The sequence below is a fragment of the Balaenoptera borealis genome, assembly GCF_965194805.1.
Source record: "Balaenoptera borealis genome assembly, chromosome: 2".
NCBI lineage: Eukaryota > Metazoa > Chordata > Mammalia > Artiodactyla > Balaenopteridae > Balaenoptera > Balaenoptera borealis.
This window is the reverse complement of record NC_138867.1, coordinates 61,653,647-61,679,732: the sequence shown is the minus strand read 5'-3', so window position 1 is coordinate 61,679,732 and position 26,086 is coordinate 61,653,647. Positions and strand designations below refer to the sequence as shown.

General features: G+C 42.6%; 1 protein-coding gene across 1 annotated transcript in view; it reads right to left on the bottom strand.

The window, feature by feature from the left end:
- Positions 1-26,086, bottom strand: part of SV2C (synaptic vesicle glycoprotein 2C) — a 251,350-nt gene that overhangs the window by 103,179 nt on the left and 122,085 nt on the right. Inside the window, exons 3-4 of the mRNA XM_082376648.1 lie at positions 19,840-20,020; positions 5,338-5,489 (exon numbers count right to left, since the gene is read on the bottom strand). Of these exons, the coding sequence (XP_082232774.1) occupies positions 5,338-5,489; positions 19,840-20,020 (333 nt within the window). The remainder of the gene's footprint in view (positions 1-5,337; positions 5,490-19,839; positions 20,021-26,086) is intronic.

The following is a 26,086-nucleotide window of genomic DNA, read 5'->3' as shown; positions in this document are numbered from 1 at the left end:
CATTATCTCACATTTTTTCTTATTTTTTCTTCTGTCTGCTTCCTCTGATCTTCTCACCCTCTAGGTAAACTTTACACATTTTCCGCATTTTAGCTCATTCTCCCTCTTTCCCCGTAGCTCTGAGCTCACACTGGGCTGTGCTGACAGAGTCTGGGTATCCCGTGTAGGATATGAACCTGTTAGCAATAACAGCTACCATTTTTGAACATGAGTTATGAACTAGGTGCTCTAACATGATCATTACACTCAATCTCAAAATGCTGACTTCGGAAGCAGGGCTGGGGTTACTGAAAAGCTTGACAAAGCTCACACGCCCAGAAGCAGCAGGGCTGAGACTCAAAATCAGCTATCACTGTTGCCTCTTGCCCTTGGCCACAGTGCTTTCCTTCTTGTCAACAAAATGTACACAGCCTTCCCCGTTTCCTTCCTCAATCAGACAGCTACTCGACTATCCCCTCCTCCCTTCATTCCAGTTTCACCATTAGGGAGAAGAAATGTATTAGCTTCACACCTCTTGTAACTAAAGGAAGTAGAAGACATCTTGATAATTCAGACAACCTTGGGACTACGTGTGTTTTTAAGCCCAGACATCACATAGCTGGAGGGGGAGGGCTGGGCTGGGCTCAGGCTCTATGGGCGTCCCCAGTTGGCCCTGGAGGTCTGCAGCATGGGGTAGGCGATGGAGGCAGTGGGGCTGCTCTAGCCCGGGTGCTGTGGGCTTTAAGAGCTGAGGCGTTTCGTGCTGAGAGCCTTCCCACTTAGCTAACTGAATGTCCTTGCTGTGCACGGTCACCACCTCGGCAGGGGACAGTACCTCATCTGACGTGCAAGTGAATGTAAGCAGAAACTAACAGACCACTGTAAAGCAATTATACTCAATAAAGATGTTAAAAAAAAAGAAAAAGAAAGAAAGAAAATGACGACAGAGGGTTTAATGGAGCAGACAGCACAGGAACCTGGCAGCAACTCCAAAGCCTGGGACTCAATGAAAGCTCTCAGCCAAGGAGGGAAAGGGCCTGGGATTCAGCTCCCTGTCCCACTTTCCCCTTAAGGCACTGGGGCTTCCATTCAATGCTGAGGTGTCCTGATTGATAGGGGATGTGGGGGAGGGGAGAAAGGCTGCAGGGCAACCTTGGCACCTGTGCCATCTGTTCCCTGACACAACGCTTGTCCTTTTGTGAACCAGAAGCCAGTCTGTGGGTCAGAAGTCGTTGGCTTGAGAATGGGTGTGGGTCAAGAGGAACCACACTTTCTAACACCTGCTCTCAGCTGCTACAGGCCCCTGAGCTTTGAGGCCAAGGTGTTGACTTCTGGGTGGGTTCTTCTCTCCCCCTCCCTTACTTTACGGGGACTGCTCTTTGCCACAGGGGGAGAAAGGGTCCAGAGGCTGCTGGCTGGAAGGAGCTGGTCACAGGGAGGTGGTGGACGGGAAAGGTGCCTGGTGGGATGACATCCGTATTCTGCCCCCTAACGCCCTGTCAGAGTGCGGACCTTCAGGTGCTGGCGTCCATCTGACTCCAGGGAAGTTTGCAGCCCCAAGAGCAGTGATGGGAAGGTAAAGCGCATCGTCATCTGACGCCTGTACAGAAACTTGGTTGGCTGCAGGCCAGGTGAACCCGAGGTCCATCAGGAACTTCTGGCACAGCCCAAGTCTTAACTAGCCAGCCCCTGCAGAAAGGGTCCGAACACCCTTTCTGAAAGTTGTGTCTAACTTCCTAAGAATCCCTCCAGGTTTCGTTTCAACATCCTTAGTGACCAGCTCAAGGTCTGCTTTGCATCAGAAGCTTGTCTGGAGCCAGAATTCTGGTCTCACGGCACATGCTCAGGCCTTACGCACTGACTGCTCAGCCACAGATGCGGAAAGGTGACGCCCAGAAACACAAGAGCACCTGCTTTCCCCATGACTGTATGCATCATCTATCCCTTGACATCCTTGCCACGTGGATGCCAATTACTGATTCCTTCCCTCCAGGGCAAATGTTATTACCAGTGTGAGAGGGGCCAGTACCTGACTCTGAGTTGCTTTACTGTGGCCTGAATTCCTTCCCTGCTGGGTGAAAATTCAATACACTGTACAGGGTGGTGCTCAGGGGTCTCCTGAATGAAAGATAGACAGGCAAGGACCTGCATGCTCTCTGGTTATTTCTGTGGGCTGCGGCATCATTTATACCCTGCAGAATTTCAGAGGGAAAACAGAAAGCTTCTTATTTTTTCAGAGGTAATAGGGAAGGTGCATGGACTTTTAACCCTTTGTCTTTTTTAAGTAGAGTAAAAAGATGTGTCATTGGAAAGAAGAGATATCTAGATGTTAGTTACTTTTAAAGTGTGATTCTGAACTGGATGAATGGAAAAGCCCTTTAGCCTGGATGAAACCAACAATATTAAAACTCAAACACCAACTGAATAGCAGGTCAGGCTCGCTCTTTGCTCCCATTCAGAGCTGCCCTGTATGTACATGACGAAGTCCCAGGGGCTTCGGGCATCACCCACTGGGAGAGGTACAGAGCTGACGAATCTCAATCTGGGCTGCACGTGAGAACCACCTGGGGGCTTTAAAAGGATAGATGCTGAGTCCCCAGCCCAGAGAATCTGACTCATTTGATCTGCGGTAGGACCCAAGCACGGGTATGTTCAGGGGGGGTGTGGGGAGTGGTAAACTTCTGTTAAAAAGTGCTTATGAAAAAGTGTAACCTCCATAGAGTGACAGGCACAAATCTTGAGCACCCAGCTGAATGAATTTTTATGAATAAATACTCTTGAAACCCACCCCATCCCCATCCAGATACAGAGCACCATCCCCCAGAAGCCTCAGCACAGGACTTTTAAAATTAAACTCTTTTATTTTGAAAAAATTAAAACTCTTCAAGTTGCAAGAGTATAAAATGAACTCAGCAAGGGTATTTTAAAAATCTTCCCTGTTGATTCTAATACACAGACAGGATTGACAGCAGTAATTTGCTGTTTTTGTTTTTGTTTTTTTGTGTTTTTTTGCCACATTTCTGGCCATGGAAAGCCTTCAGTAAAGCATGGGCATACGGTTTTAATTTTCTGTTACTGATTTCTTAACCAGGTCGTTATTGGTTCCTTCAATACAGAAATTAATGTCAGCCTCAGATACATTTAATTTTGTTGTATTGTGACTGTCTTTGTAACTTTTCAAGCATTGTTTATGATTCACAACCTCCCTCTTTCTGGTTATATATGGTTTAGGTGGCCCTTTTTGCTCAAATAAGAATACCTTATGTGTGCTTGGGAAAAATAAAGGTGGGGATCATGCTAATCTTTTGTGGGTCGGCCACTGACAGTTGGCAAGGCCAGAGACAAACCTGGAGCCCTCCACAAGGCTCCTCACAGTTCAAGGGCAGGGATGTGTGAAAGGCAGGAGTCCGGGGAGCTGAATACTGACTGAGGAAACAAAATCAAAAACAAAAGCAATCATGTCCAGGCCTGGTGGAAACAGGCAGACTGCAAAGGCCAACCTGAGTTATGAGTTTAGGGAGGCCAGCAGGAGAAATTCTGAGATGTGATGGGAAGGGAGGACCAGGAAGGGGGCAGCAATAAAGCCAGGAGCCAAGAAGCTGTGCTGTCACCAGAGGCTGAGACACAGAACATTCTGGCCTCAGAAGGAATCCAGCTGCCAGGCTGTGCTCTGTGCAAGTACCTGGCAGAGATGGCCAGTGGGGCTGTAATTGTGACGATCTGCACCTGGCACCTTATTTCCATTTACACAAAGGCTGCGTATGGACTAGCGGTGGCTCTGGGGGCAATGCTGGGTACAGCCGGACTCTGCCCAGGCCCTGCATCTCCCTTTTGTCTCCTGATACATAGTTCCTAAGGAGCAATTCCTTACGTGGTAGCTAAGTGACTCTTCCATTTGGAACAGCGAGCTGAGTGGGGCGGGCGTTAGACACCGCCATACAGGGGAAGGTTCTTAGGGTGGCTGAGGTCCTCAGGTCCCAGATGAAGGAGGAGAATCTCCTTTAATTCCTCAGATGGTGGCAGAGGACAAGCCTCACGGTGGATATGGGTAACTGCCTATATGAGGGCATCTCTGGCCCAGAAGAGACCAAAGAGTCTAAAAATGAGAAACCTATCACACTCAAATGTTTGGCAAAGAAAAGTTCTCTTCAGGCCCCGTAACCAATTTCTTATGTCTTGTGTATTTTTGTTGTTGTTGTTTAATACAATTTTGGTTTGTATATAACTTTTTAGGTTTATTAAAAGAAAGAGTGTGACAACATGAATTTTATAGCTCAGTATGAAAAACAAATCACAATGCATCTGAACACTGAAGTATGTCTTGTCTTTGATTTTAGCAACGAGTTAAATTCACCTAACAGAACTATGCTTTATAATGAAAAGCTGCTCTGTTCTTAAAAAGAAAAAAAAAAAAAAAAGAAAAAAAGCAGAAAAACAGAAAATGAGCAAGGAGTGAATTTTTGAAATCTAATTTTTTAGATTGATTAGATTTTAGATAGAACAAAGAATGAGTTTTTGAAGCCATAGTGGTTTTAACATACATAGTACTCATAGTTTGCCAACTTCAGCCTGTTTTCATACACATACACACACTCATACGTGCACAGATATAACCAGAACACGTCCCCTCCCCTTTCCTTACATATTGAATTCAATTCCTAGATTCCGTTAACCTCTCCCAGTACTTCATTGTTTGTGGGTGAAGAAACTGGGAGCTTGTGCCTTCTGAGAGGGCAAGTACTGCTCAGAAACATGAAACCTTCAAGTATTCTGAGGTGGCAGGAACGGTTAAGTGCTTAGGAGAAACTGAGGAGGGGACCTGTGGAGCAAGGGTGGTAGAGTCACCTCTTAAGTTCTGCAAATTGATGGTCCTTGACAAGATGGGATTCTTCCTGCTCCCATCCCAGTTCTGAGCTGCCAGAAGAGGTGAGGCTGACATGGGCTGAGCCTTGGACTAAGCCCAGAGGAGACGAATAAAGGCACCTGTGGGTGCCTCCTGTGCATGACAGTCCCCAGAACAATTGTAAGTCATGTTGCCTTATATGCTGATTATGATCTATGCATCCTTTCACCTCCACTTACGTGGGGACCCCAGAATTGACAGCACAAAGGAAACAACTGAAAGCAGTGGCATTAAAAATAGCAAAATGAAAAAGTATTCCTAAATGATCACTGGCACAGTCTTACCTTGTACAGATCTCTATAAGGGGGGTGGGAATCCTAGACATTACAAGAGGGAGAAAGATGATGATGACAGTGTTTTTCTCATAACAGCATTTACGAGAGAGGAAAGGGATGGGAATGGAAGCTGAAATAAAACAAGATGACTGCCCGGCTGGTGCAAGGCCAGCCTCTTACCGTAGTGTGGGATGATGGCCCAGGCCATGGCAGAGGCGTAGATGCCGCCGATCATCCAGAACATGCACAGCCAGCTCAGATGCTCACCCCGCTTCTCTCGGGCCAGCACTTCAGCAAAGTAGGAGAACACGGTGGGAATGGCTCCTCCAATCCTGCCAAGAGGTACAGAGGATATGTGAAACCAGGGCCTGTATAGCCAATGTGAAGTACAAAGGGCACAGCCAAAGCAAGCTCTAACAACACATGCTCTCTCTCTATCCCAGCATATCAAGGAAGGTATATTTTCTATCATTTAGTAACTTTAATCATGAACCTGCAATTAAGCTATGTTACCAAAAGGTGGCAGTGGTGTCCCATTCCTGCGCTCTACAGAACTTAGCTTAAGTTCTCCATGGACTTTCTGTTCCTTGTTGAACATTCTACATGATATTTATTAAAAAAAAAAAGCCCACAATATGTGGTATAATCTAGGGAATATTTTACTTAACACATTAGAAAAAGAGATACTATGATTATGTCCTGTCCATTACCTGGAGACTTTGGAAACAGCTTCAAACACCTCAAGAGGGCTGTCTGCAACCTATACTTACTACCCCACAGCATTGGTCCTGGAGCCCAATCTGGCTGATGTGTCGGCAAACACAGGACCAACAGGGTTGCTTCCTAGACTGGCTCTGGTTCCAATCCAGCAGATACTGCTGAACGAGTACGAGTTCTTGGTTTAGATACCAATAGTACAATGCTTCCTTCCAGTCTGGGTGATTATAAGAGATGCTGACTGATCTCTGGATAGAGGAATGAACAGTGACCTCTATCCAGGTTAAGGGTTCTCAAATGAGGGTCTATGGAATAAAAGTTTTGTCCATTCTGGGGAGATGGGCCATATAGATCTCATCAGAATTTCAAACTGACCTTAACCCTCAAATTTTAAGAGCTATTGCCTAAGAAAGTAAGGTAGTATGGGAAAAAATTACTATCATTCCAAACAATATGTGAATTCTTAAACTTTTTATAAAATGTGCAATAATATAAGCAAGTTGTAAAGACAACATCTAGTGATACAGTTTTTAAAATATGTATTGATTCCTTTATGTTCAGAATTCTGTAAGGAAAACTATTGACATTTCATGTAAATTTGATGTCAAGGTGTTACTCATGTATTTATTCATTTAGCAATAACTGATTTCCTTAGAGCCTTTGATATGATAAAGAAGTACTGGCAGTGACCTTAGCAAATGTGATTAAGAGAAAGGCCATCTCTGCAGCAAACTAGATGTACCAAATGAACTGCAGGGTTCATAATGTCACTCTGCATCAACCAGTAGGTCAAAGTATGGCATCATTTCAGAAGTCTGCCCCTGCTTATAGTAATGTGGTAGTTATCTACTGCTGGATATGGGCAGACCACCTAGAACCGTGTTTTTCAATCTGTAGGCTACAGAATTAATTTAGTAAATGTAAACAGCATTTTAAGAATTGAAATAGAGATGAAATATTTGAGTGACACTCAAGTAATAAGGATAAGCATCATTTCATGAAATTTTGTGTCCTTAATATATTTATAGCATATAATGTATATTTGTATATGTATGTGAGTATACATATATATTTAATATATAACTATATATACTTATATATATAAATGTATAATGAGTCACAATGTATTTCTTACATTGAGAGCTGAGAGCTGCTGTTCAAAGAGTTTATGTTTTTCTAAATAAAGCAGTTTTTTATTTTTTATTTTTTAAAATAAATTTATTTATTTATTTATTTTTGGCTGCCTTGAGTTCTTTGTTGCTGCACGTGGGCTTTCTCTGGTTGTGGCGAGCGGGGGCTACTCTTCGTTGCAGTGGCAGGCTTCTCATTGCGGTGGCTTCTCTTGTTGTGGAGCACAGGCTCTAGGCATGCTGGCTTCAGTAGATGTGGTGCTCAGACTCAGTAGTTGTGGCTCGCGGGCTCTAGAGCACAGGCTCAGTAGTTGTGGTGCACAGGCTCATTTGCTCCGTGGCATGTGGGATCTTCCTGGACCAGGGATTGAACCCATGTCCCCTGCATTGGCAGGTGGATTCTTAACCACTGCGCCACCAGGGAAGTCCTCAGAGAGTTTAAAAATCATTACCTTAAAGCATCTGTATCTGTTCCTCTGGGCTATGAATGTGACAGTTCTACCTAAAATCCCTGTATGACTCCGCATGACTTCAGATGCAGCCCATGGCAACTTAGCGCCATCACACCAGGGGTAGCCAGCGAGGACCAAGTCCATCAACCAGACCCCCAAACAAGAAGCAGATGCTGTGATGAACAGTCACAGCTGGCTATAAACCACACCACATAGACTCACACAGTTCTCTGCCTGGCTTCTTGAGGACCTCACACCATGCTCGGACAGCTAGCTGAATTTAAAAATTCAACGAAGATTTGAACAGATTTGAAATGGTTCCATCACAGCACACAATTTTAATGGGAAATAAAATGTGTCATAAATCATTTAATGCTACTCCTTTTGTCATTTGATGTGAAGAATCTGTTTCTGTGCATCATGAAGTCCCAGGTTCCTAATCTGTGCCTTCACTTCTCAGTGCAGAGAAAGAGTCCCAGTGTTTACTGACTTTTCACATCCTAATTAACGTTTCATCAGGATTCTGGACATTCTGTATGTAAGAGCTATAACGTACACTTCATAAAGGCACAATCGCGTGTCAGGACATGCCAGGCCGCTCTGAACCAAGACGAATGTACACCAGGGCGGCTAAAAAGGCAAGTGGGAGACTTACCTGTTAGTTTTAAAGAAATCACTGTTGCATAAAAGAACGCCAACTTTAGGGCTTTTAAACAATCCTGCTGGTTTTGATTCAATGCCTCTTTTTTAAGTTTTTTTTTGTTTGTTTTGTTTTTTGGATTTTTTTGCATGGATGTCTCAATGTCTTTAAAGCAGACCACAAGGAACTCTAAAATCAAGGGCTAAATGAGTCTGAAGAACGAGGGAGGGAGTGTGCTTAAATCCCTTGCACGGTCCTTCAGACTCAGGGACCTAAAAAACAATCCAAGCATTCACTTTTCTCACTGTGGGCTGATCATCTATTTTGGGGAAAACATTACTCCTCATCTTACTGTGACATCCTTCAAGCAGAGAAAAAACATTACAGCATGCTGTATTATTAACTATTACTAGCATTTCATACCCCATCAGAGTGCTTACACTAGACGGGAGGGTCTTAGAAGTTGAGGGCTATATCGTGTTCATCTTTGAATCCCTTATCTGGCCCACTGAGCATGCACTAAGTGCTTACTCAGAAGAACTGAATTTCCCAAAGACTCTCCAGTGATGTAGGGGAGACGTAATCTGCTCTGACGACCTAAACATCTCCAGTGAGTGGAAACATACATCTTATGTCCTGGGCCAATATGACCTGAGAAGTTGGGGGTGCTGGAATGTTAGTTCTGATAGCAACAGAGCCCCCAAAGAGTTCTTGAATTACTCTATGTCTTAGTTGCCACCCTTCACCACCAAATCTTATATAATCAAAGTTTCCCTCTACTACTCTACCTCAATATTTTGTGTGAGGGGCTATTACATTTCCTTATTTGTTTTATTGTACTAAGATACAATTTCTGAGAATACTTGAAGAGATAAAAATATTAAAATGGCAGTTTTCAAATTCCCACATATCAGTGGTTGTTAAATAGGGCTGATTTTGCTCCCCTCTCCTAGCAGACATTTGACAGTGTCTGGAGATATTTTTAGTTGTTACAACTCAGAGGTTGCCACTGGCATATAGTGGGTAGAGGCCACGCATGCTGCTAAAGATCCTACAGTATACAAGGCAGTCCCTCACAACAAAGAATTATCCAGCCCCAGATATTAATAGTGCTGAGGTTGAGAAATGCTTGCAATGGGGATTTAATATGGAAAAATATGATATTTTATATTAAAAAGCCAGAATATAAGGCATAAAATAGTTATCTTTTACATTGCTTGATGGGTAACACATGTCTAAATTCAGTCAACATGGAGAGCTTTTTTGTTGTTCCTTATATACTGATCAGTTAGCTGCTGTTGAAGTTTTCTCAAGTTCATTTCTGATGGAATATTTACATAAATGAAGCAATCAGATCAGGGTGGTTTATAAAGAATTTTTCTCACAATTGGATATTAAGTCTATTTTATTAGCTGTCATAAAGGGTCAAATCTTAATTATCCATGGTAATAGGAGGCAAAAAGGGAATAATAATTGAAATGCACACTCTGTTATAGGTGGAAGATTAGTCAGATTCAAAATAATTGAATTGACACGAATGAAACAGAATGTTGATATTTGGAATTTGAGCTGGAGTTATTCCCTAAGTGCTATTAATTTTAGGTTTTTACAACTTTAATTATAGAAATATAAAGAAAGTAAAAAATCTGTATTAGAACACATCACTAGAATAAACTGGGACCACACTCTCACCCCACTGCATGTGTGTGCATGCATGTGCAGGAACACACAATACATCCCTCAAAAGGTCTGCAATACTCCATAGTAGGCATCAAGTAAATATCATGAAACATATTTATTTTCCTCAATAATTTAAGACAAATTCACAAATGAGATACTGTATACGGCAAAGGGTGTATCAGCTTTACAGACAAAATTTCTCCTCTGTTGGGAACACGAGACACTTAAGTTGAATGGGTTTAGCATAGCAGGATGAAGGAGAAGGCCAAGCATTACTGTCTCCACAAACCTCCTTGAAAAACTGGGAAGCCTGACTGTCCTAGGCCTGCAAATTTCACAGCCACACCTGGCATCACTCCAGCCCTGATGACAGCTCAGGGGTGGACTAAGCTTGTCCCTGTACCTTGTGATACTGATGTATGCTGGTTATTGAGGCGAAGAGGGGGAGGGGGTTAGGTTTCTGCAGTGCAAGAAGGAGGTTGTAGACAAAAAGGCTAATTGTACTTAAAATGGCTCGAAATATGACGTTCAGGGGAGAAATGATAGAATGATGACTTCTTGTCCTGAGGAGGAATTCTACCGAGTAATTCTGTTCTGCTTTAATTCTTCAGCTGAGCATGTAATGAAGAGTAATTTCATTCTAACTTATTTCACCATGTGACTGTCAACCAGTCTTGTACCTCAGTCTTCCCCTTCCACTGGGAAATGGGGTATTATATGAGAACATAATTAAGGAGGAAGTTGAATAACCATTGTAAAGTCATGTGTTCCATACAGATAATAAGAGCTGACTCTGGTGGCTTTATTACGGTAAGTATTACGGGTTTATAAAAAGACTAGTGAATGGTGTAGTCTATGCCGGGAATCACAATTACAAATAAGTCACATGAAAAATATCCTTTTAATCCTTACTCAGAATCAACACAAAAGGAAGGAAGACACTGAACTGCCAGGCAAGTTGGACAGCAATTCAGAACCAATTCATTATGTTTTCTTTTTTTCTTTTTTTTGGCTGCGCCGTGCAGCATGCAGGATCTTAGATCCGCGACCAGGGATCGAACCCGTGCCCCCTGCAGTGGAAGCGTGGAGGCTTAACCACTGGACCGCCAGGGAAGTCCCCATTATGTTTTCAATTGGACCCAGAAGTAAAAACAGCCTCAAAGATGAACTTTTCAGTGACTTCCTTTTCATGGAAGTAAATAGACTATCACAGAGGAGGTTGTACAGAGGCTTAGATGAAAGAACACAGATCTAACATCTCTGAATGGGCTGGGTCAGCACACAAAATGAGACCGCTGTATTGATAAGAAGGCATATGTTTATTATGAGTAATCAAGATAGAAGCAGGAGGGACTTCCCTGGTGGTGCACTGGTTAAGAATCCACCTGCCAATGCAGGGGACACGGGTTCGAGCCCTGGACCGGGAAGATCCACATGCCGCGGAGCAACTAAGCCCGTGCGCCACAACTACTGAAGCCTGCGCGTTCTAGGGCCTGTGCTCCGCAACAAAGAGAAGCCACTGCAATGAGAAGCCCGCGCACCGCAATGAAGAGTAGCCCCCGCTCGCTGCAACTAGAGAAAGACCGCAAGCAGCGACGAAGACCCAACACAGCCAAAAAAAAAAAAAAAAAGAAGACAGAATCAGGAGAAGAACATTTCCTGGTAATGGAACCAATCATCAAATAAGGAAGGGAATCCCCTATGCCCAGTCATAAAGGATGGGTGGTTAGGGTAGCTTTAGTCCTCCCATCTCCAAAGCTACAGTTTAAACCTGACTATTTTAAGAATATTGAGATGTAAACATGTAAAAGTTGTGTTTCTAAAAACACATAACTTCAACTCCCCTAACCTTTGTTTGCAATCAGGGTGGTGCCCTAAGCTTCCCAAATGTATACAGGTCTGCATATCCACAGCAAAAGACCTGGTGCCACTGGGAGAGAAGGTGTATTCAGAGATCAGGATCCTAATGCTGTCTTGAAAAAAAAATTAACCTCCCTACTGAGACAGCTAGAAGCATGCATTCCCACAGCACCTAAATGGTGTCGTGAATAAAGATGGTGATAATCATTTTAATGATCTGTGAGAAATGATGTCAAAAAACAGGCAGACTTTTCCAGCCACTTGTGGTATATATCTAGTCATTCATTCCTCCTCTCACCCTCCCACCCACCTGCCATTTACCCATCCATCCATCATCCCCCTATGCAGCCCCTCATCCAGCCAAGTTCTGGGCCAAGCACATCACCTGTTGCTGGAGGTATAGGCATGAAGAACACACATTCCCACCCTCAAGGAGCTCACAGAGTCAATTCTAAAAAGTGCATGAGGCTAATTTTTCACAATTATAAATTATGAGTCTGGGAGATCTTTTCCTCTGTTACTTCTTTCTCTCTTGGGATCAACAGTTCTTTTGCCAAAGGGTATAATGGGAAATAAAGTGTGTCCAAAAGGTCAACCATTGTTGGAAATTCTCGTAAAAGGCATTGCCCAAGACAGTGCTTTTCAATAGAAATACCATGTGAGGCACATAATATTTTTAATTTTCTAGAAAAGAAATTAAAGCAAAAAGTCAGGTATAGTTACTTTTAATATATATTCATTTAACCCAATGTATCCAACTATTATCATTTTAACATGTAATCAGTATAAAAATTATTAATGAGATATTTTACATTCTTTATGTATTTTTTAAAAAATTTTTTATTGGAGTATAGCTGCTTTACAATATTGTGTTAGTTTCTACTGTACAGCAAAGTGAATCAGCAGTACATATACATATATCCCCTCTGTTTTGGATTTCCTTAACCCCTTTAGGTCACCACAGAGCATTGAGTAGAGTTCCCTGTGCTATACAGTAGGTTCTCATTAGTTATCTATTTTATACATAGTATCAATAGTGTATATACGTCAATCCCAATCTCCCAGTTCATTCTTTTGTACGTATTGAGTCTTTGAAATCCAGTGCTATGTATTTTGTACTTATAGCACATCTAAATTTGGTCACATTTCAAGTGCTCGGAGGCTACGTATGGCCTGTTGGACAACACAGGCTTACTGTGACCCACTGTTTACAATTTGGGTTTGCGATTATTTTTGGATTAAAGATAATTTAGTTTGTTGCCTCATCTTCCATATTGAAAAAGGTCTTTCCATTCCAATTCTTTGGGTCAGAAACCTTGAACTGATCTGCTCAAAATGTTTATTTAGTGCCTATCAAGTATCAGACATTGTGTGTTAGGAAATCATAGTCATTTCTCATTGAATCTGAGACAGCACAGCCTGGTGGTTACGAGCGTGGAGCTAGACTGCCTGGGTATGATATGACTATACCACTTACTGTGTGACCTTGGACAGTTACTTAACCTCTCTGTGCTTCAACCTCCTCATCTATAAAATGGATGGAATAAGTAGTATCTTCCTCATAGGGTCACCATGAGGTTTAAATGAGTCAATATTTACAAAGTGTGTAACACAGCATCTCATAGGGCAAGTACTATACAGGTGTTTGATAAAACACATTTTAAAAGTTGAAAATTTTTAAATGGGTCTGCATTTTCCCCATATGATGAGGAAGTAAAACCTTATAGTTTAGAATTAGACTAAAACTCAGAAGACCTGGGGGTTTACTGCACATGTGAAAGTCATTCTAATTTTAAAAAGGCAGCATATTTTTGCATACCTAATTGTTAAAAAAATGTTGTGGAAATAAATGAGCTTCTACATATAAAACACTTTGAAGAATTCCAGTTAGTGGTGATCATCTCTACAAAGCCAAGGTACTCTGGTTATTATAATTTTATAATAATGGATGGATATTGGTTCATGGATGGATATTGCAAGCAGCTATGAACTATGCATTTATGAGGCTCCATTTGCAGAGGGAGAAATGACTGTTCATTCTCCTACCATACACAGACACTGACATTTCATTTTAATTTCTGTTGCTGGTGTATTTTTCTCCTGACCTTTATGCTTAGCAGTGCCAGGCCTTCAGTGAGCCGCTCCTAACTCTGACATTGCCTGGCATCTGATGCATTATCATTCCCGTAATTAACAGTGACTGGAAGCAAATAATTTAATTCTGGGCAAATGAAAATGAATCAATGGTGTCAACTCCATTTCCCATCTTTCTAATTTTCTGTAACAAAAGAGGAGAGGGAAATGTCTGTTCCCTGGTGTGAGATTCACTTAGGAAAGTTAGAGACAGATAAATAATTGGTGATGCCCTACTCCTCGTTCCCACAAAACACCGCTGTCCCCGGCAGGAAAATCATTCTTTGTGCTGAATAAATATTTAAAGTCACACAGAATATGGCAGCTGGACATATTTATGTTTCTAAGAAAATATGCTCATGACTTAGTGTGGTGAATTAAGAGGAAAGCACATCTATCACAAACCCAGGAAGACCTCAGGCTAAAACAAGAGCTCCTTCCAGGCTCCTTTATATGCAGAACAGGAGTATAACACAGCGCTGCTAATGATACCTCAGCAACAAAATAAGATAGAGCAAGGGGAAGCCTGTGGCATTTGCAAGAAAATCAACACAAAGGCGTCTTAACCTTGGATTCAGAATGCACGGTTTGCTTGTTTATAGTGTGGCTAGTTCAAAGGACTTCATTGCAACTTAAGTCCTGGCTGTGTCATTCCTGGTTCCATCACTGAACCTTAATCTGTAAAATGAAGGGTTTGGACTGTGACCCAGAAATTCTCTTCCTCCTCTGAAATGCCCAGTGTGTGGAACTGGTGGACGGGCGCTATACCAACGTGGAGATTCTGTCAGTTGCTTCGTCTATTCCAAGTATGCATTCTGGAACTGGGAAATAACCATCCTGTGGTCCCTACTGGACCCACTGTGCGATGGACCTGAGCTCAAACTCCATTGACAACCTGACCTCCGTAAGTTCCTACCCTGACTAGTGGACCACAGTGACATTTTGAGTCTCCTGGAATTAATGTCAGTTCAGAGCCAGTGCCTAGTAAGCCCTGAAAAGTCTGAGGATTTCCTTTTTCCTCATGCAGTTACCCTGGTAAAAGGCTATATACAGGTCCTTCTGGGGAAGGCTGGGAGAAAGATGAGCAGTATAAACTTTCAGCAATGTACCAGGGTCCTTCCACCAGGAGACCCAGTCTCCTCTTCATTCAAGGGGTTCTGGGTCTGTAAATGGGCTCAAGTCTGGGAATTGACTGAGGGGCCATGCCTCTCTGTTTTTATGATGCAAATTAAGCTTTTGGTTACTTGATCTAGACCTCTTCCCCTTATATAGATCAAGTAAGACTTCAGTAAACTTCCTATCTATTTAATTTCTAGGAACACCATGGCCGTAGGTCTGTGCCGGTCAGACTATTCCACTGCTGTCTTGACTGGTGTCCTTTACAGTATCCTCGCCCACCTTGCCTTGAGCAATTAAGCAGTAAAGAGCAGACAGACCTATCTTGTCAATCTCTGCCCTCTTGGAATTCACATGCTCATGGAGGAAAGAAAGAAACACACAAGAAGCAAATATTTGAGGGCATCAATCAGTGTTACCAAGAAGACATACCAAGGGATTGTGGTGAGAGTCACCGGGAGGGGTGGTCTCAGGATGGCCTGTCTGAGATCGTGAGTGCTGAGGGCTCAGGGAGAAGATCCTATGAAGCAGAAAGGATGGCAAGATTGACACTCCTGGGAAATGTGTGGAGCGCTGCAGGGTCTGAGCACCAGAGGCTCACGACAGAAAAATTCCCGACATTCTAAAACCTTATTTCCTTGGTCATCTGGTTTTCCTCAATTCAAAACCAGATCAGATGTGGATGGAGGGAGCTGCCTAGTAAACAAAAATAACAAGATCTCTTATTTATTTATTTATTTATTTTTGTGGGAAAGTTTGACTTTTTCCATATAGCTTTTTTTTTTTAACATCTTTATTGGAGTATAATTGCTTTACAATGGTGTGTTAGTTTCTGCTGTATAACAAAGTGAATCAGCTATACGTATACATGTATCCCCATACCCCCTCCCTCTTATGTCTCCCTCCCACCCTCCCTATCCCACCCCTCTAGGTGGTCACAAAGCACCGAGCTGATCTCCCTGTGCTATGCGGCTGCTTCCCACTAGCTATCTATTTTACATTTGCTAGTGTACATATGTCAAGATCTCTTATTTAAGGTCTCCAGGATCAAAGTCTTAATTCTTTGGCTTGAGTTTTTTAAAATTTATTTATTTTTATTATTTATTTTTGGCTGTGTTGGGTCTTCGTTTCGGTGCGAGGGCTTTCTCTAGTTACGGCAAGTGGGGGCCACTCTTCGTCGTGGTGCGCGGGCCTCTCACTGTCGCGGCCTCTCCCGTTGCGGAGCACGGGCTCCAGACGCGCAGGCTCAGTAGCTGTGGCTCACGGGCTTAGTTGCTCTGCGGCATGTGGGACCCTCCCAGACCAGGGCTCGAACCCGTGTCCCCTGCATCGGCAGGCAGACTCTCAGCCACTGCGCCACCAGGGAAGCTCCGGCTTGAGTTTTAATTAAGAACGTTTAAATAAAAAGGGACTGTGTCAAACTTCAGCTGCTTATGTACTCAGTATATAAGTAATGGGTGTAAAAAGGGTTTAAACATTACATGCCGTTAAAAACAAGAAGAACCTTCAAGTGGAAAATGGTTTTTCATTCACAATTTTGTCATTGTTTTCTCCTTCTTCTGTGAGTCTCCCATGCCCCTTGCTGCTGCCTCTCTTAGGGCACTGATGAGTTCTTAGCAGGTGGAGAATGGGAGGGCTGTCTGTGTGTCTTCCCTCTACAAGCAGATGGGAAGCATCTGGGGGCCAGGTCTCATCTATATCTGTGAAAGGTCCCCAGTGGTTTCAGGGGTAGAGCAGGTGTGAAAGTGTTTTTTTGAGTTGAATTGGAATGGAATTGGAGAAAACAGAGACTCAGCTGAGACTTCCCTGAGATTCACAGACAGGGTGTCCAGATGAACCCTAGCTGCTGAGAAAACCCCTCTGTCATCAGGGTAGCACTCCACATGTTACGAGTAGGTAACAAGACCCAGAAACTCAGCCAAGGAAGAGAGATCACTTTCTTCATTTCCCTTAACAACTGCATTTCTCAGGTCTCCTCAGCTGCTGGATCCCACAAGGTTCTGGGTGTTTTGGTGAGTAAGCTCACATCACTCCCCTCAGTCCCACCCCCAGCCTAGGGAATCTCCATCTATTCTGGAAAGCAGGGATGCTCCACTTTAGTCGCCTGTTTTCTCCCAAGTCTTTGCCCATGATTAGTCTTTTCTGTTTCCCTCTTGGGCGAGACTTGACATTTCAAAGTCAGAAAGAGGCCTCTTTTCCCCTCACCCTCTGCTGTCACTCTGAGGCAAGGAGCACAGGACAGCTTGGCTGAATGAATGGGAGGAAGAACAAAGAAAGAGCAGGAATGCCAAATGGGGTGGGGGTGGGGGGATGTTTCTAGACATTATCCCGAATTTCCTTCCCTACCCTGTACTTTAACACATCATCTCACTTGATCCTCATACCCCAGCGTAGGATGTGAAGTACCATTATCTCTCTTTTCCAAAAGCTGAAGCAGGTTGGAGAGCCGGAGGGACTTTCCCAAGGTCTCACAGTAAAGGGCAGGGATAGGGTGGACTTGGGTTTCTGGACTCCCAACCCTGTGCCAACTTTGCAAAGGCACACGGTGCATTAGCCTCTGGTAGCACAATTTACAGAGCCTAGCTGAGTCAGCAATACACAGTCTGTGCTTTGCCAGGTAAATTATCTTATTTAGAGGTCTGCAGCCCTGAGCTGCTGGCTGAAGAATGATTTGTCTGCAATAGAGAAGAGGATGATGTCAGGAATATACTCAGACAGTCTCTGTCTCTGTACTGCCCTTGAACTGGCTTCTGGACAGTCCCTTAGTTTGGAGTATTTTGCAGCCACCAGAATGTTCCTTTTCTCTGCAGTCAACTGGGTTGACCATGTCATCGTCCAGACTGGCAATTAAAATTGCCATAATAATTTGACCACAGTTGGGTACTTTTTATTTATTTATTTATTTATTTATTTATTTATGGCCGTGTTGGGTCTTCGTTTCTGTGCGAGGGCTTTCTCTGGTTGCGGCAAGCGGGGGCCACTCTTTATCGCGGTGTGCGGGCCTCTCATTATCGCGGCCTCTCTTGTTGCAGAGCACAGGCTCCAGACGCGCAGGCTCAGTAGTTGTGGCTCACGGGCCCAGTTGCTCCGCGGCATGTGGGATCTTCCCAGACCAGGGCTCGAACCCGTGTCCCCTGCATTGGCAGGCGGATTCTCAACCACTGCGCCACCAGGGAAGCCCAGTTGGGTACTTTTGAGTCTGTGGATATCATCGACATTTCCTGGATAAGACTGTGAACGGAAAGGACTGGAAAGTTCAGAACTTCGGCTATTAGTCTTCTCCTGACAGGCTAGTGGTAGTATGTAAGTAAAAGAAAGCAAAAGGAGGCTTTCCTGGTAGCAAGAATGTCTTATGCTATGGACCCTGAGAAAGGCTGAAAACAAATAGCCCCAGATAACACCTGTTCTTCCTCAGGTATCTCAATTCACTCAGCATTAGATCTGGGGCAGCTCCTTGAATCCATGATCCAAATTCCTCCCCAAGGATGACATATGTAGCCAGTCTCACACAGAGCCCCGAGCACCAAAGGTCCCTTCTGTTAAGGAAAAGCCCTCTTTCCCCATCAATACAAAGCAAATTATTGATTCCGATCATTTTTCTCCAGGGAAAAAATATTATCACTCTTTCCCAAACTTTCCAACTCTCTTGGTTTAGTGGAGTGTCGTCACTCTAAGGAAATCGCCTGAAATTAGTGCAACTTAGTCACGTATTTGCAAAGTGCCCACTGTGTGTAGAATGTAGCACAGGAGAGGCTATAAGAAGGCAAAAAAAGAATATCAGAAAAATCTGTGGATAATCCTCCAATCTCAATATGTGCACAAATCTTGTGGCAGAAAATGATATAAAAAAGTAACAATGTTTTGAATGAATTATAAAAGTGACCCATTAGTCTGCACGGGGAAATCTCTGTACTCTTGAAATAACCCACTTACACAGTCTTTCCCTTTGATGCCTTATGTTCCTACTAATCTTAGCTCTGATTTAAAGTACTACTATATGTAATTAAGAGAGATGGGTTGCAGTTTTCTGATCTTCTCTTTGGGCAAAACTGTGCTTTGCTGTGTGGGTACCGCCATCATCAACCACCATAACTGATCTGCTTCTCAAATTCATAACCCAGCACAGCCTCCTGCCCTTTCTTTATGCATTTTTATTTCATTTTATATTATTCCTATAGATTCATCTTATGCTAGACCCCTCAGAAAGAAAGTCTCTAATGAAAACAAAGTACTCAAGCATGAATCAGAAATTTTATATTTTCACTATTTTTTTCTTACCAAAGCAGAGTTTCTTGGATCTCCTAATTGAGCTACTGGGTTTTCCTAAGCTGTGGATTCACTTAGTCTAGTAATAAGTGCTTCGAGTTCTTTAACAAAAATAACTACATAACCATTGCACTTGGCAATAGCACAACTCCTGTTAATTCAACAAAAGTCAGGAACTTACAAAAAGAACCTATTGCGCATCTCAAGAAGCAGGCTTCCTACCTAGTTAAATATGCTGTTAACATAGATCAATAAAACAACATTTACCTGAGACACTCTCATGCTGGATTTAAGAGCATACTTGAATGGTTTGAACCTTTAATTCGTTCATAACAGATAGGACCAGAGCTATTTCTTGCTTAAATTAAATTTTCAGAAGAAAAAAAAATACATTTATGAATACTTACTGCCATAGAAACAGCATTTCTTTGAAAACAATACCCATTTCCTAGACATAAAACACTAAAAGAATCAGCCACGGGAACAAAGATGTGTGTTCCCTTCTCTTCTGGATTTAAAGGTTGATAATTATATTTCTAAGAACCAGCATTATGGGCTGACACAAAGATGGGAAAGGAGATGCATTAAGGGATAATTTCTTGGTAATGAGGACCTCTAGAAAGCATGCACATTATGTTTTTATGTAGAATAAACACATTACTATAAAATATGAAGAAAAAAACCTTACCCGAATCCAGAAAGTAAGCGACAGAAGAGAAAGAAGCCATAACCTTGGACAAATGAAGAAAGGAAGGCAAAGAATCCGTTGATAGACATGCAAATCAGAAGAGACTGCTTCCTTCCCACTTTGTCTGCCAATCCTCCCCAGAAGAACGCCCCCACCATCATCCCGAGGTACACTATGCTGCCTGCAACACACAGAAAACAAAGAAACACGTCAGAGACTGGGAGTAAGCGACACGTGTAACAGCAAGTGAACAAGGGACAAGATACATTCCAGAATTTTACATGGGAAAAATATTCCTTTAATAACAGATCCTTCAGGACACATGGATCAGCCTTCAAGTTGGAAAGCAAGCTCTGTGGGCTACCTTGGCTTCCAGGGCCAGTGGCAAGGGCAAAAGACGAAACAGTCACATTCTCACCAGCCTTGTGGGGATGGGTACCCAGCAGGCAAGCACAAGGAGGGGTCTCCACACAGAAGATTCCTGCTGGTTGACTCATGGCTGTGTCACCTTTGGTCCGAATGCCCAGCTTGGCGCCGCAACAAGGCCAAGATTGGAGACTGAGTCAAGGGCTCCCGGGTCAAAGCGGATCCCCTTCAGGGTCCCTCTTGGCATCACTGAGTATACAGTTGAATTTTCTAATTCACTTGCTTCTTCTAAAAAACCAAGCCCTCATAAGGTCTGTCCAGAATCTTCTGCAGGATGAAATAATATTAGGTATGGCAAATGTTACTTCCGGGAGGTTTCTAAAAGGGTGTACAATGTCTAGGGGAAATGGTATAATTAATAAATGAAAGTTTGGCTTTTAAAAAGCTGCCATATTTTACCCATTTCTACTTTTTCCTTTGCTTCACCAAAGCACCATTTGACTAGTCCCTTCTCAAAGGCATGTTCAAGACACTCAGCAGCATCTGAGTCACAAGCTAAAAAACGCTGCTTTAATTATTGCTTTAGATTAGTTAGGGAAATATTCTACTTAAACGTTCACCAGAAATCGTTTGCTTAACAGAGTTAATGAATTAATATGAGACCCAGAAGGAGAACATTTGGCAAAGTCTGCAGATGCTGCTTTGCAGATAGCTGAGTACAGACAGCTACAGGGAGTGGCGAACGTTGGAGCAATTATACAATAAGACAAAACAGAAGCTGTTTTTTATTTAGACTGGGGTACTGCAAAGAGGTGGGTGGTCATCCTTTGCCTGGCTGGGGGTGGCATATTTTTCTCTGTACTATGGGGCTGACCATACACAGATCATCCTTCTCAATCAAGAGATTACTCATATCATGAGGCCCAGTGCAGGTCCAGAAGACAATTTAAAGACTGTATCAGCACAAGGCAAAGGAATCCCCAAAGCAGACAGATTCACCCAGGGAAATGCATACGCAGCATATCTCTTATTTATAGCCTAAGAGGCTTGAGTTTGCCACTCATGCCTCTCAGAAGAATCATCAGTAGCTAAGCTGCTTTATGATAATGTTTGTCTTTAAAAATGCCTACAAATCAGAAAGTGAGCTCCATCCATCAGGAGTGGCCCGTGGCTTCTGTCGTCAAAAGATTTGGGAATCTTTCTTGTAGCTCTAGCCCCAGGAACAAAAAGTGGTCCCTAGCACTTGTGGAACCCTTGCCAGTTCTAAACGTTTGCATGAATTAACATCACGACCAGCCTTTCAGGTTAATACTCTGGGAGCACAGTTCGTTGGTAGGGAAGCTGAGGTATAGGGAAGTTAATGATTTGACCACAGAAAAGTGAGTGGCAACTACATCCCAATCCGACAGCAGCTCTTTGTACAATGTGCTTATGACTCCTTTAGCCATCCTGGCTGCCCTCCTGTGAAAACATCCCAGTTTGTCCAGGCTCCTACGTGGCAGTAACATCTAAAATTGAAAGCAGTACCTCAAATGTCTCTGAGGTGCCTTCTCCCTGGGCACTACCCTCATAGAATTAAGAGTTAAGTCTGGGGTAGCAGAAAATGATAGACGGGCGCTAGGGGGAAATGCTGCTTTGTCCTCCCCGAGCATGTGGCAAGGGATGCGCTACTCATTCTCAGATATTCCAGATGGACACATTCCTGACTCTTGGTCAGGGAGGTAAGAGAGTTGATACTGCAAACAGCTGGGTGGTGCCAGAGCAAAAATGAAAATCCAATCGCTTGCTAGAAAGAATAGGCTCCTGCGCTATGTTCCAAAGGAGGTGCTATGACTCCCTTGCTTTTCTGGCGCAGGAGGGATGGTGCTTCTTCTGGGCAGGTCTCATATCCCGTCATCCCCTTCTTCGGGGCAGTCACCTGCAACCGTGTCACTGCTAAGCCAGATCAGAGCTTTACGAAGTGATGATTCCAGCACTTTAAGGGCTCGTAACTGGATGCCACCTTTCCCCCACCCAGCAGTAGCATGAGGACACAGCCCCACCCCGGGAGCTTCTTCAACCTCAGAGGCAGTAAAGGCTGAGAGAGCTGAGCTTGCCCTTGACTCCTGTGATGGAGATGGCTTAGTGACTTGACAAGGGGCAGAAAACCCTCATTTATTATTAGCACCTTGTACTTAAGCCACTTGAAAATAAAATGTAAAGATAATACTTATGAATAGTTTTAATATATAAAAGAGTAAAATAAAAATGGCCCATCATTCAATTCCCCCATATGTGTATACATATATATATATATATATATCTCCCAAATATGCCTACATAGCCAATAATTCAAGCCACATAGAAATGTATAAAATGAAAACAAAAGTTTTCTCCCCCACCCTTGATCCTCTTCCCAAAGGTAACTATTGTCAAAATTTTTTCTAATTCTTCCAGAAAGCTTATACATATATAAAAATGGATACCCTACAGGAATTGCCTGTTAAATATAGTTTCTCTTTTCCTATGAAGTGTTTATCTTTTCTCTTCTTGTGTTTAGGATTTCTAAACTAAGCAAACCAGAAATAAATCTCCCTCAGAATTTTAATTACTTCTTCAAAATACATTTCATATGTTTCAGAAAAGCAGTCACCATCAGCGAATAGGGGAAAACCAAACAGTTATTTCTCCCATTGCTATTATTTCTATGCCTAAAATAAATACACCCAAGCTCCCTAAAAAGCAAGTCTATTAAATTCAATTTTAAAGAATTTATTGAGCACCCGCTATGCATGACTTTCCCTGAAGTGCCAGAAATACAGGGATTTGTAAGTCATGATCCCTGACCTTAGGGAAGGGAAAAGTTAGCAAACCTTCATCTGATGCCTACTCTAATCCAGGAGAGAAGCGAAACAGTTTCAAACCCATTATTTCACACAACACGTCCCACAGCCCCACTGAACAGTGCCAATACAGAGCGGGGCAGAACCTTCCATGGCCTCTTGGGGACACACAATCAGGACAGGACAGTGCACTCAGGAACCTGGGCTCCAAGTCCCTGAACTCCCTTTCTGCTCCATCAAGACGGCTTAAGGAGCTCATAATTCAGGGAGGGAGACACAGGCCGAGCAGAGGCCTGGGAGATGGCTACTAATTCTGACTGTGGCCTCTGAAGAGGTTTCGCTGAGAAGGGAACATCTGAGAGAATTCTGAAGGATAAGAAACATTTCAAGGTAGTATTAAATTCCTCCACAACTGACAGGTTTAGAAAGAAAATAGTATCAAGCTGTATCTCACTTCAACTCTGGCTAAAAATACGTTTCAGATCCAAACATAATAACCTTTTGTGCCTACATGGGATTGCTATTGGCAATTAGACTCTTGCATTGGGCATGCTATGGACAGAACTAAGCCTACCCAATAGTCTATTTGAGACAAACAGCTGAATTAGAAAATTCATTTTTTCATCATGTAATCTAATTAAAACCAAACCTTTGAATGTCGGCAAAGTCATGATGTGAATAAAAGTGGAAACGCTCTGGATCCCTGCCTCGTTTGTTTTCCTGTTTCCATTCTGTCCTCACGATGTTGTGATAGGGAGTCCTTGAAAACTGAGAGCAGGGATAAGCTCTTAACATGGACCAGCCTTCTCTGTTCTCCTCTCCTCATGATGCTGCTGATGGTCAGAATTTAAAAGGATTTTAGTCCAAAGTCCCTTATTTTACAGGTGGGGAAACTGAGGTTGAGAGAAGCCAGTACTTGAAATCAGGTCTTCTAGATCCTCGTTCCTCAGAGTATGACCCCTGCAGCAGCAGCACTGGCATCCTGGGGAGAACTTGCTAGAAATGCAAACTCTAAGGCTCGACTCCGGACCTACAGACTCAGAATCTGCATTTGAACAAGGTTCCCACGTGATCTGTGTGCACTTTAGAATTTGAAAGCACTTTTTAGGCTGGTGTGCTCTAACCACCCCCCCCCCTTTTTTTTTTTTTTTACTTAAAGTTTGTATTTGTCTAATACATATTTGAGGGGGGGAGATGCAGGCTACAGAATATTTAATTCCAAAGACACAGAACAAGCAAGATCTCCCTACATGAGTTGGAGATCTCCTAAGGGCAAGCAGAAACTCTGTGCTTCTCCTAGGACCTGCTTTCCTTTCACTAGCTAGAGGCAGACCTCCAGTGCAGAGAGGCCAGGCTGTGATTCTCAGATCCTTTCATGAATCTAATGAAGGCTTTAATTCAGCTGGGCTGTCAGGAAGTTGAGCTTGGCCTGAGAAATAAATGTGACCTGAAACTCACTCTCCTCCTACCACAGCTGGGGCTCAGGACATCCTTGGCCGGCCAGCCTCTCGGTCCAGGTTTCTCAGAAGACAGAAAGAGGCCTCGAGCATCACTTCCCCATTAAGGGACTTTCTAACATGGGAGCTGATTCCATTCTATTTAATCGTACCCTTACTTCCCCTGACAAATGTCACATTTCCATTTCTGTCTCCTTGCTAAGCTGCTTTTGATTCTTTCTGACAATCCCTAAGGGGGCACACGTCTTTTCCCCGTAGAATTTTAAACCACATTTAAACTAAACAGAACAATTTTAAGAAATAGAATAGAGTGTTTTTTCTCATAATAATTTTAGCCAATAGTTTTTTAAAAAATTGTTTTAAGCACTTCAGTTATCCGTGGCTAATGCATTATCCTATAATTCATCCCACCATTTATTAACAGATTGATTTTCAATAAAAAAAAATTCCATGATAGTGTTCTGAATTCAATGATAAATAATCTCCATGCGGCAATGCTCACCCTCACCTTTTATAAGGGGATTTTCTTAGGTTAAAATAAAATTTTAAGTCAAAAATAAATCTTTAAGAGTAACAATGACAGTTCTGGAGATGGCTGTTGAAAAGAATAATATAATATCATCTATCATAGTCACAGGATTGAGAAAAAATGCTTTATTTCCTAAATCATGCTCATTATTTTTTAGATATTACACAAGAGGCAGGTGCATTTATTGTCCCAAAGATAGGGTTTTCTACCATCAGCTTGTGTTATACCCATAGTAGAAACCAACTTAGCCAATTCTTACTTAACCAACTCAATGGATTAACCAACCCTCCCACAAACACACTGAGAATTATTTACCATCTTCCCTCTGCTTCCAATAAGTGCTTTAGGCTTACTGGGCTTATATCCAACCTGCTTATGTGAGTTCTGCCCTTATTAGTTATGTATCCAATTAAACATCAGTAACATAAATAATGAGACATGAGTGTGAAAGGAATGGGAGCTACTCCTATTAAAAACTAACTTAAGAAAGACTTGGGTGGGACTTCCCTCGTGGTGCAGTGGTTAAGAATCTGCCTTCCAATGCAGGGGACATGGGTTTGAACCCTGGTCTGGGAAGGTCTCACATGCCATGGAGCAACAAAGTCCGTGTGCCACAACTACTGAGCCTGCATTCTAGAGCCCGTGAGCCACAACTACTGAGCCCACGTGCCACAACTACTGAAGGTCGCGTGCCTAGAGCCTGTGCTCTGCAATAAGAGAAGCCACCGCAATGAGAAGCCTGTGCACCGCAATAAAGAGTAGCCCCCGCTCGCCCCAAATGGAGAAAGGCTGCGCTCAGCAACGAAGACCCAACGCAGCCAAAAATAAATAAATAAAAATAAATAAATTTATTAAAAAAAAAAGAAAGACTTGGGGAAGATGAGTTACAAAAGTAAATACTTAATACACTTATTAAATAAATGTCTTAAACATCTGTATATTAAATATTTATTAAATAAATAGTAAATAACATTTATTAAATTATATTAAATAAATTACATTAAATAAAATTTATTAAATAAATGTGAGCAACCCAACTCTAAAAGACCGAGAAAAATCATAAAGATCAAAGA